We start from the raw sequence: 15,466 nt of genomic DNA on the forward strand, positions 1-15,466 counted from the left end.
GAAAATACTGAATTTATCTGTATTTAATTTTTTTTTCAATGACATAAATTTTGTTTGTATGGAAAAATAGAAAAGTTTAAAAAAATAGAAAATATTATATTCACCTTACTAGTCTTAAAAAATAGATCAAAACTAGTCAGTGGCCGAAAAAAATTTTGAAATCCATCAATAAATGACTGAGATATAGATTATTGAAGTTTACATATTTTAGCGCGAAACATCTGTAGATTCGATGCGCCTCTGACATCACACTCACTCGCGCTAGTATCGCTAGGGCGGATTACTTCGACTGCATGATTTCTTTATTCAAAACTGTTATTAAACGTAAAATAAAAGAAAATTGTAATAAAAATATTGCTCATACAGTTAAAAATAATATATAATTTTACATATTCACATTTATTTATTCTTTATTTATGAGTGTTTAGTTTAGTTTTAATTTCAGTGTAATGGAAGAAGGCTTCGTCGAAGGTCGAAATGATTTAATTTGCGTAATATTAATATAAGTGAAACATCTTTAGGCGCGTTTAGAGTAAAATTTCAAGATCGCGTCATAGCAATACCGTAACGTCATGGAGTAAGGCGACGATTCTTCTACAACGATCTTTGCATCTTGGTAATAGTGTGTGTACAAATTCACGCTGGATGTTTAGAAAATCATGTAATCTTTTAAACAGAAAACGAGTCTAACTCAGCCCCCGGAATCACAGACACAATAGAAAATGTATTGTGTCGTGGCCCGATCGGGCCGCTCGGGGCTCAATGGGTTAAAAAAATGTAGATAATGACGGGGCAATGTGCGCTGACATTCATAATATACAAGAAAATATAGAAAATAATACTAAACAAACCATACAGAGAAACCGCAAGAAAAAATAATAAAAATCGTATATGAAAAGTATTATATTCATAAAGTAAATCAAATTTGCAGAGTAATTTTCTGTACAAAAAGTAATGATATCCCACCAAAAACATAAATTTATGTAAAAATTGGAGCCGAGTTCAATCGTTGACTTAATTTGCCAAAAAAAGAAATGAGATCTAAATGTGTGCCAAGTTCTGCAGACAGTCCAGAAATTTATTTACAAGGATGTATTAAGTTCTTAGGTTGACTGAAAACTCAATTGTTTTATTTCCCTTAGAGAACAATGTTTATTCCAAAATATAACTTTTTTAATTTGAATAATATAATTATTTTCACAAAGCATACAACTAATGACCTATTGAACCCCATAATTTGATGAGGCTAGTTTTACATACTGTTTATATTTTGTGAGGTTCTAAAAACTAGCCTCATCAAATTATGGGGTTCAATAGGTCATTAGTTGTTTGCTTTGTGAAAATAATTATATTATTCAAATTAAAAAAGTTATATTTTGGAATAAACTTTGTTCTCTAAGGGAAAATAAAACAATTGAGTTTTCAGTCAACCTAAGAACTTAATACAACCTTGTAAATAAATTTCTGGACTGTCTGCAGAACTTGGCACACATTTAGATCTCATTTCTTTTTTTGGCAAATTAAGTCAACGATTGAACTCGGCTCCAATTTTTACATAAATTTATGTTTTTGGTGGGATAACTATTTCTCAAGATTATTCCATCATTCTACTAAGCTTTGTTTATTTTAACATAACTTTTTCGTTTCGCAGAAAGAGGTAGCAGCCCTCCTATCCCGTATCGCGGGAGCCGCCGTAGGAGCAGCGGCAGCCGCAGCCCGGCTCTCAGGAGCTGAACTACTCATGGCTTCCTGCGAGGAGCTGGTCCACTGCCTGCGCCTGCGTCTCGGACCAGCTGTGAAGGTGTATGCAGCGGTGCGACACCTGCGGGAGAGGCTCTGATCACGGCCCCTTGCGCATTCCCGCGCCATGTCCATCATCATGTAGACTTGTGAAGTGTAGTGAAGTGAAGTGAACATGCTAAAGTGACTCAGTGTGGAACGATAGTGACTAGGTTTAGTGAATGTACAGTTTTCACGGCCTCACCTCGGTTGCTTCCATTGATAGACTGATTATAGGTATAGTGTTGGAAGCTTTTTTGCTGATTGCCTCGCTATGTGATCTATAGGTATGGGAAAGATATTGATTGCCACTTTTTGGATTAACTGTTTTATATTTGAGTGCAAGCTTAATTGACATGCTCAGCTTATTTATTACCTCCATGATTTTAAAAGCTGTGTTCACAAAATAAACTTTGTCTGTGTTCATAGAGACAATGTGCACGCTGTGATTTTGCAAAATATTTTTGGGAAGACGTTCACATGAAGCAGTTTTATTTTGCCTGTTCTATTGCAGCATAGAAATTGCGACTTATTTTGTACAATACAACGACAATATTAAATGTTGTTACTATATTATGTTGTAAATATTTAGGAAATTTCTAAGTGTATGAAACTTTTTTATATGTATTAAAATTTGATAGACAAGCACAAATGTATTTGTTTAGATTTGAGGTTGTGATGAACAAATCACTAATGTAAGGGCAGAAGAACATTTTTTTTATCTGTGGTCAATCAGATTTTATTTATGTTTTACATAGATTATAAATCAATGTGTCATGTATGTGAAAAAAATATTTGTTAGCATGTAACTAAATCACAATTTAATGATTGTTACGATGGGTAAATCACTCCATATTACAATTAAGGAACAATTCTTTATATACCACATCCATAAAAAATATTAATCATATTATGGTTTTAAGTGAATCATGTTAAGATTTCAGTCAATGTTAAATATCTTACCGTTAAGACTAGTCATAGCCAAGTAGGTTGATTACTAAATATTGCTTGTTATCAAAATCAAAATGAACTTTTTTATCAAATCAGGTAACTTTACAGTCATTTAAAAATTTATGTGTGTGTAAACTGTTTAATCGTAAAATTATATAGAGATATTTGATGTGTTTCCTAACAATAAATACAACTAGAACACGATAATTATTATGAAATACCAAAGATGTGTAACAAATAATCGAAATTAGATTGTGGAATGTATATTGTTGTACATAATATAGTACTTATCATTTGTACATAGATTTTATATGTAGTGCAATTATAGTATTAATAAAGTTGTAAATAATGTAGTAAAAATCTTCGAAGTTTTTTTGTTTATCGTAAAGAAGTGTTCAGTTTCAGTTCTACTTTTGAGATGAATGGACTTCTGTGGTATTTTTGTAGTGTCGTAATAAATGGGAGAACTGCAAAATGTGCCGTCTGAATTATAATTAAATAATAAAAGGTTGTTATTGAAACCTTTATATGGAATAAAGTACATTAATAATAATTATGATATGCAAGGGAAATGTAACATGGAATGTTGTTTTTTTGTAATAAGGGAAACATTTGTTTGCTAAATTAAATTTATCACTGCTCAAATTGATATAAAATTGTATAAATTCTATACTACATCATATCCTTATTCTCTGGTTTTTACAATACTTTTTATTTGTTGGTATGGGTAAATCAAAATTGGTTATACCTTAAAATTTATATAAATTGTGACCAATAATGTAAAATGATCCATGTAATGTAGTTTAATGGACTATTTCGCATTAAAATCCACAGGATTATTAGGTGTAACTTTTTAATGTATTAGGTAGGACATAAGTTCTTCGTTTAATAAAGTCTATTTTTGTTGAACTTTGTAAATAGAATTTCTGTAAGTGTTTTATACAATGGCCATGTACAGAGTTGTGGTTATAGATGGATGTGAGTTTTTACAACTTCCTAATGCTATTTGTGCCATGTGTTTGGCACGGTCTATTGTAAACTGTTGTTCTGTAATTTAATAAATTTTTTTGTGAAATAATTTTCATTTTTATTTATGGCGCAAATATCCTTTTTTTTCTATAAGATGAAAATATTCTAAAACAATGCCAATTCTTCACAAGGCGCGGATCCATTGCGTGCAAACATTCGCACAATAAGATATCTTAGCGCTCATATAAAAACATTTGCAAATGCTTTTCTACCTATTTGTGGGTCTGCTTATTCGTGCGAATGTGTCACCCAGAGCGACCGGGCATTTAATGGGATCAAGAAGCTTATATCTAATACACTGGAGATTTCAGTATGAACATTAACTTGTAACAAGAAAATATGACATTGAATGAAGCCTGTATGTTTTTTGGTTTTTTTATATCTTTCTGTGGGGGTGACCTTTTGTTTTTACTGTTCTGTGGGTGACCAAGTTAGGTGTGAAAGAGATAAAAAACATACAGGCGTCATTCAATGTCATATTTTCTTGTTACAAGTTAAATGTTCATACCTACTGAAATCTCCAGTGTATTATATATAAGCTTCTTGAATGGGATAATTGGGATTTGGAAAAAGCAGATTATACCTAATTTATAAAATAGGCTCTATGCCTCCTCTATGCAATATTGCCCTCTCTATATTTTGATCGAGATGTCAATGTTAGTGTCAAGTAACAAGTGTCAACAATCATCTGTGTTCTATCAATGTCAATAAAGTGTCATGTGAGGCCGGAGCCGGTCGCCGATCGATAATAACAAATAGGAAAAAATTGTTACAATAATATAAATATTTAATAAAACATAACATAACTTTAATGATATTGTTTTATGATTTTAGTAATGGATACAACAGTGTGATCGTGAATGACTTGCATAATGGTTTTTATATAAATCTTCATTAGACTTGTATTTATTGAGAAACATGTTACGAATCGCGTATTTCTTTGCAATAATAACTTGTGTTCTATGTAGCGATGGTGATAGATCACCTTTCTACAATAAATGTCTCAAAAGTTGCGTTAAATCTAATTGTACAGCAGGTAAAATTGTTTTTTACTATTCATACATCGTATTTTGTAAACGTAATTTCGAATACATTTTGTAAACAAGACGAGATGGTGATTTGTAAACCCATCAAATTTAAGTAAAAGTACAAATAACAATACATTAATAAAACTTATTAAAAGCGCGTACTGCGCGTCTGTACAATTCAATATTGAAAAATTGGAAAGTTAATCTTATCTTTTATATCTAAAGATTAAATATTTATTTTGAAGTCTTACTGGAAAAATGTTCTCTATAAAAATTCATATTCTTTCCAGATGATAGCTTTTTGCCAAGCGCAGCAAATAATCAAGATGTATGGAGTAAAATGTTATTATGGAGCTGTCAAGATGAATGTCGGTACTCCTGCATGTGGAAGACTGTGCAAGGTTTCCATGAGCGAGGCTTTGCTATACCTAAATTTCATGGCAAGGTAGTCAAAAAATTATTATAATAATATGATATTACAAATAACAAAAACACAGTCTTCAGTTTATGCAAGTTTTTATACATTTAAATATTAACAAATTTTTTAAGATTGTATTTCAGCAAGTGTCTTTTCTAAGCAACTCATGTCTCATGATATTTATTTCCAGTGGCCATTTGCAAAAATCTTGGGAATACAAGAACCAGCATCTGCGTTTGCGTCAGTGCTGAATCTTGCTGTACATGTGTTTATGTACAACGAGATTGCGAGACTCTTCCCGACCAGGTCTATGCCTGTTGTGCTGTTTTGGCATGTGTTTGCTGGGGTACGTAAAGTTTAGTTACAATAAATAGAGCATAAAAATATTTCTTGTATGTAGAGGTGACACTCATAATTTGCTGTACGTTTGACCTAAGTACATTAATATTACTTACTAATTACTTGCAAACTTGACATCTAAGTATAAAAAATTTAATATAAAGAACTATTTGTATAAAATGTAATAATTATGGATTTTCCTTTTTAGATATGTATAAATGCTTGGTTTTGGTCTACAATATTCCACACCAGAGACAACTATTTCACAGAGTTTATGGACTATGTTTGTGCTTTGTCTATGGTCATGAGTTTATTTGTTGCGGCGGTATTAAGGTATGTGTTAACATTAATACTGTATCAACTAGTTATATGTGATTTCTTGTGTCTCTTGGTATCTTTTCATTGATCGATTTTATTTACAGTAAGCAGGTGATGAGCCTTCTTTTACTTCGAACCAGGACACGTCAATTTATTCTACGTGAACAAGAGACCGTCAACTAGCGCTCATAAAAACTTAAAAAATTTCACCTTGATTTGTGCGGTCTCTTGAAAAACTGTTAAAAGGAATGTCTATAGTATATTAAACTCCTTTGCCAACTCATCTATGTTAGTTTATAGATATTGACGAATATTTGCATTTAAAATAATTCAATTCATGGCAGGGTGTTTCACAAGCGGAAGACGATATCAGGCGTCGCGCTCCTATCAACACTGGTGTATTTCGTAGAGCACGCGTTATATCTGTATACGGGACAGATCGACTACGACTATAATATGCAAGTCAATGTGATATTTGGTAAGTTTCATGGTAGAGATTATTTTTATATGAAGTTCTATGATAACTAACTTTGTATTGTTACGAAAAATATGCTGGTTACTCGCCTCGCGTGGTCAGATTTTTTAATAAAAAAATGCAGGAATTTTTTTTTAATTTTTGAAATAACGGAATGATTACGAATGAACTAAAATTTTTCGAGTTACATTGTAATAAGTCATTCATTTAAATTAACACCTTATTCACAGGCAATAATGTTCAAAGTCAAAGCACCGAACACTTTTTGATCTTGAGTCTGACATAAATAATTACGTCAATACTATAATAATCTAATAATCCATACTAATAATTATAGAATTTGCCATCCCCAGGTGTGCTAGGCTCCGTGATCTGGTTAACCTGGGCGATCATCCAGTACATAGCCGGTCGTCGCTACGTGCGGCGCCTGATCCTCTTCATCATTCTCTCCGGAGTTGCTCTGACGCTGGAGCTGCTGGACTTTCCACCTAAGTTCGGATGGGACGCGCACGCCTTGTGGCATTTGACCACTGCCCCATTGCCCTTCTTTTTCTATAGGTTTGTATTTTTTGCTTTTGAAAATTTATGCGGGTACTTTTTTTGGTAGAGTTCGGGAAAAGTTTTTTTCGTATTTGATAAACACGTTTGTTAATGGACTATTGGTAAATTTGCGTAGTAATACTAATGAAGATAGCTGGTGAATGGTGAAACCAAAATGTTGAGATTAATAAAATCGTTTCTAAGAAAATCCAGATCAGAACACGATAGCAAAAAAAAAACTTTTTTTGGAAATTTTGTATAACTCATGGAAACATTTTGTTTCAGGTTTGTAATAGACGATCTCAACTATCTCAAGACATCAGTACCAAGCGCAAAGAGTTACGTTAAATCAAATTGAAATATTGTAATTTAATTAAAATATTTAAATAAATAAATAAGTTCAAACCACGATAATTTTATTTTAAACTAATAAACACTGAAATTTACCCCACATTTACGAACACAAATTTAAGGACATGCACTATTGACGAAGGAAGATATTTAGAAGATATTCCAGCACAATTAGTTATCTAAAATTAAGTTTTTAAATCGTTCACCGCACCGGCAATTCAACCCTAATTTGTGTTTCTTTAGAAAACCCATTTTTTCTCTTGTGCTAATCTGCTTGTTATGATCTTGATAGTCGTAATTTAATATTTCACTTTCCGAATCTGTTCTGTCATCGACTATGACACTGCGTACTTCGTAGTTCTTACGATACGGGGTGTTGCGTCGCGGCATTCTGACCGAGCGGCTGGGGCCAGGGCTTCCCGGATAATACTTTTCTTGGAACCTTTCGTTCCACTCCCGTTTCTCTTCTTGCTCCATGTAAGGAGACCTACTTATTCTTTTTCCATTCACTTGTATATTGATAGGCGCTGACTTTTTAGCATATGCTGGCCTAACAGGTGTGGAGACCCGATATTGTGACTGATTGACGCTTTCACTGTATATAGTCTCATAGTCTTCAGTTCCGCTTTCTTCAGACGGTTCAGCATCTTCTTCCTCAAGGTCACTTCGTCGCGGTTTACGTCGTTTTAACCGTTTAACTCCTCTGATAAAGCGTTGAAGAAGACCTTTTTTCTCCTTATTCACCTGTAAATAAATGTTAAATTAAAGGTTGCTATAAAATTTGCTTACGGATGAATCATTTTAAATATTACCATATTGTCTTGCGCATTCGGAACAACAGTTTTATCGCTCTCTTCACCGTCACTCAAAATTTCCGTTCTATCTTCAGAATATTCATTCAGTTGTTGGCGATTTCTTTCGTCAGGCCTATAAAGTTTGAATGCTTCTCTGTTTGATGTCAATGTTGATCTGCCCCTTTTCATATCTTTCGTGTTGGTTTCTTTCGTCTCGCTTTTATCTTCTGATTGTGCACTAGTTTCTGCATATTGTAATTTTGTACGCAAGGGTCTACCAATATCTGAAGATAAATATACTGCTGCATCTTTGTCACTTCTTATAACATCTGCTTCACTTCTCATCGTTGATTGAGTATGTGTGAATTTTTCGGACGAATTATTTTCAGAAGATTTAAAATTGTTATATTCACTCCTAGAACTCGCTTTTGTAGAATAATCCATACTGAGAGCAATAGATTTGTAAATATCTTTTATTAAGTTATTGGTTTCTTTACTTGGTGTATTCACAGAAGTTAGACCACCTTCTGTGTTTATTGCAATGTTAACTGGTTTGTTGTGATGAGAGTGAACGCTCTTATTTGTATAGTAGCAAGAATTCATTTCGTGCCTGTGGCAGGGATGTAGTAGATACTGAAGGTTCTGCATACATTTAACTGGTTGATAAGGAATACTTGCATAGCATAATGGGTTAGGTGGTATGTGTGGGGAATAGGGCGTATAATATGAATTAGCGTTGTGTGATCCGTTGTATGTTAAACTATGCAGAAGCGTTGAACATCCTGGCATATGATTTTGTGACGATCCTTTCTGAACAATTGCATCTTTTTTCGGCTTCTCTTTGATCAGTTGAGAGTTCGTTTTCACTTCGGTTAATACTGATTGCAATATATTCTTTATTTGTTCTAACATCATTTCAGTATTGTTATCGTTTAATAAATTAACTTCAAGTTGGATGCTTTTACATCTTTTTGTTTGGCTTTCAGCTGTTTTTATTTGCACTGTGTTATTCTCCTTTTCCTGTGACATTGTGAGATTATGGTCTGTTGTTATTCTTGTTGGCACAGTTGGTTTAGTGTAAACATCACCACATTCGATGGAACAAGTATTTGAACTTTCCTCTTTTATTTTATTATCGATGTTGAGAGGTTTATATCTCCTTGGTTTAGACATAAAAGAACGGGGGTTTCCTGCTTTTATTGGCGGTTGCTTATAATACCGATGCCTAGCCGGTATTTCGGCTCGATAGCTAAGTGTTACGGGATTAACTCGATGTTTTGGACGTATAGTTTCTGGCCAACGATTAAAGCCTTGTTTTGTATTTCCAGATATTTCCTTAACTGGTACAATATCGTATAAATCAGAGTCGTAGTAAGTCTGATTACTATTTCTGAAGTCACAAACCTGTGACTGGCCTGAATCAACCATAAAATTGAAGCCTTTCCCCATAAAATGATCGATGTTTTGGAAACGCCCGTGGCAGCAAGAACAAATATCCGAATCGTACCTTAGGGGATTTGTTATATCTTTACAGATAGGTCTAGAAAAATCGCTAGTGTCTGAGAATTCTTCAATTCCAAATTTGGGATCATACTGTTTTCTCAGAATATTTGATAAATGCTCGCTCACAATATCTCTTCTCTCTGTAAATTTATTTTTATTCTGATTGTAGGTTGAATGCATGTCCATAAAGGGTATGTGATGAGTTTCAGCGAAGTAAACTAATTGAGTATTTTGTCTACTTTCCTCTTTGTTACTCTTCTTTTTGCGTCCTCTAAATATACTTTTGCTTTTCTCTCCAGATTTTGAATCTTTTTTTCTTTTATCACGTGTCTGAAAATGTTCTGAGCCTTCCTTGTGTGCTTCTAGTGAGAGAGACGAAAGAGCGAAAGATAGATTTGATGGCTTTTCGTTTAATGCACAATTATTGCCAAATGAAGAATATTCTTTTGATTTAGTGCCAGTATAACTTGCACTTATTGATGTCTCCACTACATTTGTACTGAAAACACCAGTTGACTTTCCAGGTATGTTAGGAACGTTCTGGTCATTGTTTACTCTAGCATCTTTAGCTTCATGTAATTCTCTTTCTAAATTTATTATCTTTTGCTGAAGATCAGTTACATCAATAGGAATGCATGAGATAATTTTGACTTCAGTCTGTGATGCGGTGTTTCCTAAGGTAGGTAAAAACGATTTAGAATTTGATAATGTTAAATGGTATCTGAATCACTCACGAAGTGCTTAAAAACATACCTAAATTAAAAGCAACTCTCCGTAAAAAGTTTTCTATTCCTTTAAAACGCTGTTTGCATGTTCTTGGTATGTTTTCATCACACATAACGAATTGTAAAACTATCCGATCTTCATTAAAATGGATATTTCAATCTCTCTTTTATACCTTTTTGTTAACTTTTAAAACTGTTTAATGTAACAATTTCCGCCGTTTATTTAACAACAAATTTAATTTAGAACCTGAAGGGAATCACAAAATAAAATAATATAAACTTTAGTTCACCATTGAATTTAAGTTGTTGAAAGAAGTCAAAAGAGTGACAATATAATTTGTCGAAGAATTTTTATTTTTATTTTATTTTATAATATACTGGCCATTTAAGCTGAGGCTTCACTACCAGGGGTTTTCCGCACATCACGGAAAACTGTTGTTTGCTGTGTTCCGTTGATAAGTTAATAGCCAAAAATATTTATTTTATAGTAGCTGCCCTTTGTGGCTGCCCCGGCACACGTTGTTCTGCCCTTTTGTCTCTAAAAATATTTAGGTACCTATCTGTGATTTTATCATTATCATTACGGTGCATTTGCATTAAACAAAAATAGAGTTCGACCCAATGTTAGAGCTAAAGCATTCTTTTGTGATCTTTTATAGTGTAAACGAAAATTTACGTGTTTACAGCGTAAACTCGTATTGTGTTGTTCAGTGAACATTGCATACTATATTTTATAACGCACTAAGAACAACGAAAAATGCTATACCTGCTTACATTAAAATAAATTTACAAGGTGGGGTTAGTTTAGGTTAGTTCATCATTCGCTATAGTTTGATGTAAATGCAGCGTTATATGTATTATCAAAATATGTACCTACATTTGTTTTTGCTGTCCGAAAGGCGGCTACATCACAGAATAAAACGTTAAAATATTCGTTAAACGTTAAATAAAAATGAAATAAAAGCCAAACACGATATAAGAAATAAATTTATATTTAACACATGAACAACACCTTGTAAAACATGATACAAAACAAAACTTACTTTAATTTTTATGAAAAAAATTTACTATATAAACATTCGTGGTCTATACATTTTTGGGGGTTCACCCCAACTGGATTTGTCTTTACCGAGCAAAGTACGAACAATTAAGTTTCTCGGAGAAAAGGGATTTCTTTTATAAAATAGCTTCTTCAACATCGCGTTTCTTAATTTCATATCACCTTCGGCGAGTTGCTTTTGAGTTTTGAGGGAAAATTTCATTGGATCTGAATTGCTACTCGCTTGCTTAGCTTTCTGTTGCAAAGTTTTCCAATTGAACAAAACATTATTTTCCTTGGCAGTCTGTGTCCCGCCGCTGTGCTGTTGCTGCATCATAACTGGACGACGGATTGGTGGCGGTTGCGTTTTCTTTTTGAATTTTTTGAATATTGACATCTTTCTATCGCTCTGAGTACCGGTACTTTTTACTTCAATTTCTTTTAAACACAGTGGAACTTGAGGAGGTTTAGGTACGTAATTATAACGTGGGTCGTAATCATTATTACAACATGGCGCTGCTTCTCTCGGTTGCATATGGTAGCAGTGTGGAGTTGAATGATCATGTGGACATTGTCTGTGCTTGTAGGGATTATATGGTGATGTTCTTGGTCCACAACCATCATCACCGCACGCATGTCTATGTGATACGTCATGTGCATGACAATATCTCTTCTCGGGTAGCGGCGGTGGATGGAAATACTCTTGCCTGTGAACAGAATAGTCCATAATATGCTGTGGAAATGGTGGTTTAGAGTTACCTCTGATTTTAGCTTCGACTGTGCTATCGCTTTCACTGACTTCTTCTATAACATCTTTCTTCTTTCGTTTAAACAAACCAATTTTACGTAATACTCTGGAGAACTTATGTCCTTTCATCTGTAATTATAAAAGATTATTATTTATAAAAAAGTAAACGTATTGTAATAGGTATAATAAACATTCAATACGTTACCTTTTCAATGGGCTCCTTATCAAGTTCATATTCCGATGACGAGTCGGATACTTCTAAGCTGAGTTTTTCTAAAACAGTATCAGAATAACTAGGATTAGTCGAGTAACAAGTAGCTGTAGTCATTCTTGACCCAATTGCTTCACAACTTTTCGAATAACATTTCATCTGAGGTGTCTCGACCATGACGTCTCGTTTAGATGCGTTGGAACTGCCAACGCTTCTAGATGTTAATATTTTCTTTTCAATGTTCACGGTGTGATCGTTAGCATGATTGAAGCGTTTCGAAGTTGGAGTATTTGGACTTTGTGCAACAAATTTGTAAATCTCTTTTATAAGTTCTTGAGTTTCATCAAAAGATTGAGGCTGTTTGTGATTAGTGGTGGATTTATTGTTATGACAAGTTGTTTCTTTCGAACTGTTTGCGCAATTTGCACACGTGTAACTTGGTGTAGGAAGGACATAACCATTTGGAGAGTAATTGATAGGACATATAGGAAGAATTGGATAACAGCAAGGGTTCGTAAACGGTGACATAAAAGGAGGTACTGGACACTGGCCGAGATTATTGTCATTACAAAAATTTTGTCCAGTGTTCGGAACTTGGCTGGGGATATTTTTTGAATCTGTTTGTTTTTCTGGAGATTTTGTTGGTTCGCTGTTTATTTGAGTGTTGCTTAGAGTAGTTTCCTTTTTGATTTCTTGCAAAAAGCTTTGTAAAATATCCTTTATTTCAAACAAGGCCTGATCCGTTTTATTTGTTGTCGATTCAGTGATGTGTGTTATTAGGGTGTCGTTATTTATATTGTGTTGCTCAGTACAATTCGGTCTTAACATCTCCTTTTTGTGCAAATTGTATTGGTTAAAGTCTTGTAAAGAGTTATCTGAGTGTTCACTTGCCTCATCGATATCATTATGTTTATGAGATCGAGATGGTAAATTTTTATTACGACGTTTTGGTGCTATACTATCTTCGTAATCATAATGTTGAGTTTTTAGATTAAGACGGGGTCTGTGCGTTCTAGGCGATGGAGGAACTTCTTTATAACATTCATATGGAACCGAAGTTTCTTCAATAAATTTTCGTCTAGATTTCGGACTTGTTTTCTCTTTTACGGGAACTAAATCATAGACAGTGGAATCATTGTAATCGTTTATATACGCTTGTTTGTATCGTTTATGCCTTTTCGAACTATATAAGCGTGCATCACAGATGCTTCTCATGTCGCTCAGATCATGTTTATTACAATATCGATGACTGACTCTGCGTTGTCCTTCATAGCAACAAGAACATAATTCACTTCCTTCCTCGATGTCATTACGATTCGAAAATTCCTGGTCACGACAAACTGGCGCCGAAAACTGACTGTAGTCCGATAATCGCCTACCAAACAGTTGTACAGGCTTGTATTGTCTTCTTATGATATCAGCTATGAATTCTTCGTCCAAGTCTGGTAGTTTGTGTTTTTTCCTGCGACTTTTATGATGATCATTAACTTGAGCATCTCGAAGGTCATTTTTTATCCTTTCTCTTTGCTCGTGATGAGTCGCTCTCTCAGCGTAATGTGATGCTTTGTGTTTGCTACTACGATGATATCCAGAACAAGTTGGATCAATTCTATCTTTATCTTTTGGCGAATAAAGATTAATACTTGAGGTAGCTCTATACATTTTTTGTTTATCTGGACGTATGCTGGACATAATATGCTGTTTCTTAACAGATTTTTCGATATTCCTGTTTTGTTTAGTTGATCTGTCTTCAATATCTTGATTATATTTGGGAGGCGATGAACGTGACTGAATTGTTTTCTTCGTAACATTAGGCGGGTACTTTACTGTATACTCGCTTTCGTCGGATTTTATATAGTCTTGTTTGGGAGTTTTATATATAATTCTTGTTTCCACACCTCTTAAACTTTTTTTACTACTCGTACCAGCGCTGAGTGATCGCTTTTCATTGCTTATCGTTGTGCTCTCTGCTCTCTTAATACTGTTTTCGAGACAGGATAAATCACGGCAATGTTTGCTTACTTTGTCTAATTGTTGTTCTATGATATCTATTTTACTTTTTAAATCAGATACACTAATAATTATACTAGAAGTTGTTTTGCAGTCCGTCTGAGATGATGTTCCTATAAAAAATATTGTGGTTATAATTTTAATATTATGTATGTGAAATATAGTTTATCTTATATTATATCTATACATTACCAAGTGTTTTTCTGAAGAAATCTTTGATAGCTCGAACTCGGCGCTTGGTTCTAGGCGAGATACGTCGCCGAGGAGTACGAAATGGCATCACCTTTAAGTACTTTACTGAAAGATAGTTTACTTTTTATATGCAATAAATAAATTCGTATTTGATATTCATGAAGTACGTAATAAGAGGCAAATTAGAAATGCACGTAAGAGGATTAAAATATTTAAAATGTATTGGTAAGTTTTGAGGGTAGGAGGAAAATCATCTTAACACTATGCAATTTAGTGACGATGTATAAATTCCATGAAAAGATATTAAATTGGACTAGCTTACCGCCCGCGGCTTCGCCCGCTTTCTCTAAAACGATTTGAGATTTAAACTATCCTATCTCTCAAGTTGTATCGAACTGCACATGGTGTGCGAATTTTATTATAATCGGTTAAGTGGTTTAGGAGTCCATTTAGGACAAACATTGTGACACGAGATTTATATATATTAAGATTATAATAGTGAATAGCTTTTGGAAAATTAAATAAGCATACTTACTACGTACCACTATTTTCACGATTTGTTAATAATCATAATATTGATTTGTTGTAGTTTCATCACACAAAATAATTTTCATATTAGCAATATCGATTTTTGGATATATGCTTAAAAATTAAAGTAGTTTTATTTCGTTTAAGTATATATTTACTTTTGACTTTTGAATTTCATTATATGAATTGTCAATATTTATTTTAAAGATCCTACCAGCCAGTTATTGTGTAATAAGTGCCCTTACGCACTAGCGGTTAACCGCTAGTGCGTAAGGGCACTAAGAATCTGAATACATTTTACAATTAACAGAGATAGAATAAAAATGTTAAAGTGCCTGTATTTATTCCATTCCTAGAGATTGGGGAGATCACAGGGGGAGATAAATAATCCTTTCCACAGCGGTTAAGTTCATAAACCTTATGACCTGTGCTTATGACACAAATACAAAAACCTAGAATGACATTATGAATCGTCATACATATTTTAA

The 15,466-nt window shown here is 33.6% G+C and overlaps 4 protein-coding genes across 4 annotated transcripts in view; 2 read left to right on the forward strand and 2 right to left on the reverse strand.

Annotated features, from left to right (window-relative positions):
* The window catches only part of LOC123691455, a 40,016-nt gene extending 37,346 nt beyond the window's left edge, over positions 1-2,670 (forward strand). The window contains exon 12 of the mRNA XM_045635858.1: positions 1,652-2,670. Coding sequence (XP_045491814.1) covers positions 1,652-1,840 — 189 coding nt within the window. The 3' untranslated portion in view covers positions 1,841-2,670. The remainder of the gene's footprint in view (positions 1-1,651) is intronic.
* A 1,807-nt stretch (positions 2,671-4,477) lies between these two features.
* On the forward strand, positions 4,478-7,288 carry LOC123691457 (post-GPI attachment to proteins factor 3). The gene is made up of 8 exons (XM_045635860.1): positions 4,478-4,517; positions 4,594-4,795; positions 5,078-5,232; positions 5,396-5,551; positions 5,753-5,877; positions 6,207-6,340; positions 6,691-6,895; positions 7,163-7,288. Exons 2-8 carry the CDS (start codon positions 4,678-4,680, stop codon positions 7,233-7,235), a joined length of 966 nt encoding a protein of 321 aa, XP_045491816.1. The 5' UTR covers positions 4,478-4,517; positions 4,594-4,677; the 3' UTR covers positions 7,236-7,288.
* On the reverse strand, positions 7,276-10,589 carry LOC123691456. Its single transcript, XM_045635859.1, has 3 exons — positions 10,279-10,589; positions 8,041-10,199; positions 7,276-7,972 (listed from the first exon to the last, which is right to left on the reverse strand). The coding sequence occupies exons 1-3, from the start codon at positions 10,361-10,363 to the stop codon at positions 7,400-7,402; spliced, it is 2,817 nt and encodes a 938-aa protein (XP_045491815.1). The 5' UTR covers positions 10,364-10,589; the 3' UTR covers positions 7,276-7,399.
* Positions 10,590-11,226: 637 nt separating this feature from the next.
* On the reverse strand, positions 11,227-14,550 carry LOC123691475. The gene is made up of 3 exons (XM_045635886.1): positions 14,451-14,550; positions 12,243-14,371; positions 11,227-12,166 (listed from the first exon to the last, which is right to left on the reverse strand). Exons 1-3 carry the CDS (start codon positions 14,536-14,538, stop codon positions 11,318-11,320), a joined length of 3,066 nt encoding a protein of 1,021 aa, XP_045491842.1. The 5' UTR covers positions 14,539-14,550; the 3' UTR covers positions 11,227-11,317.
* Positions 14,551-15,466: the final 916 nt, after the last annotated feature.

The sequence above is a fragment of the Colias croceus genome, chromosome 4 (assembly GCF_905220415.1).
Source record: "Colias croceus chromosome 4, ilColCroc2.1".
In the NCBI taxonomy this organism is placed as follows: domain Eukaryota; kingdom Metazoa; phylum Arthropoda; class Insecta; order Lepidoptera; family Pieridae; genus Colias; species Colias croceus.

Excerpts from the sequence above, each read along its gene's own strand:
- LOC123691457 (XM_045635860.1), top strand. The coding sequence starts at position 4,678 with ATGTTACGAATCGCGTATTTCTTTGCAATAATAACTTGTGTTCTATGT. Across the intron at positions 4,796-5,077 it reads TAAATCTAATTGTACAGCAG|ATGATAGCTTTTTGCCAAGC; the intron begins GTAAAATTGTTT and ends TATTCTTTCCAG. Across the intron at positions 5,878-6,206 it reads TTTGTTGCGGCGGTATTAAG|GGTGTTTCACAAGCGGAAGA; the intron begins GTATGTGTTAAC and ends AATTCATGGCAG.
- LOC123691456 (XM_045635859.1), bottom strand. The coding sequence starts at position 10,363 with ATGTGTGATGAAAACATACCAAGAACATGCAAACAGCGTTTTAAAGGA. Across the intron at positions 10,200-10,278 it reads GAGAGTTGCTTTTAATTTAG|GAAACACCGCATCACAGACT; the intron begins GTATGTTTTTAA and ends TACCTACCTTAG. Across the intron at positions 7,973-8,040 it reads CGAATGCGCAAGACAATATG|GTGAATAAGGAGAAAAAAGG; the intron begins GTAATATTTAAA and ends ATTTATTTACAG.
- LOC123691475 (XM_045635886.1), bottom strand. The coding sequence starts at position 14,538 with ATGCCATTTCGTACTCCTCGGCGACGTATCTCGCCTAGAACCAAGCGC. Across the intron at positions 14,372-14,450 it reads TTTCTTCAGAAAAACACTTG|GAACATCATCTCAGACGGAC; the intron begins GTAATGTATAGA and ends TATTTTTTATAG. Across the intron at positions 12,167-12,242 it reads ATAAGGAGCCCATTGAAAAG|ATGAAAGGACATAAGTTCTC; the intron begins GTAACGTATTGA and ends TTATAATTACAG.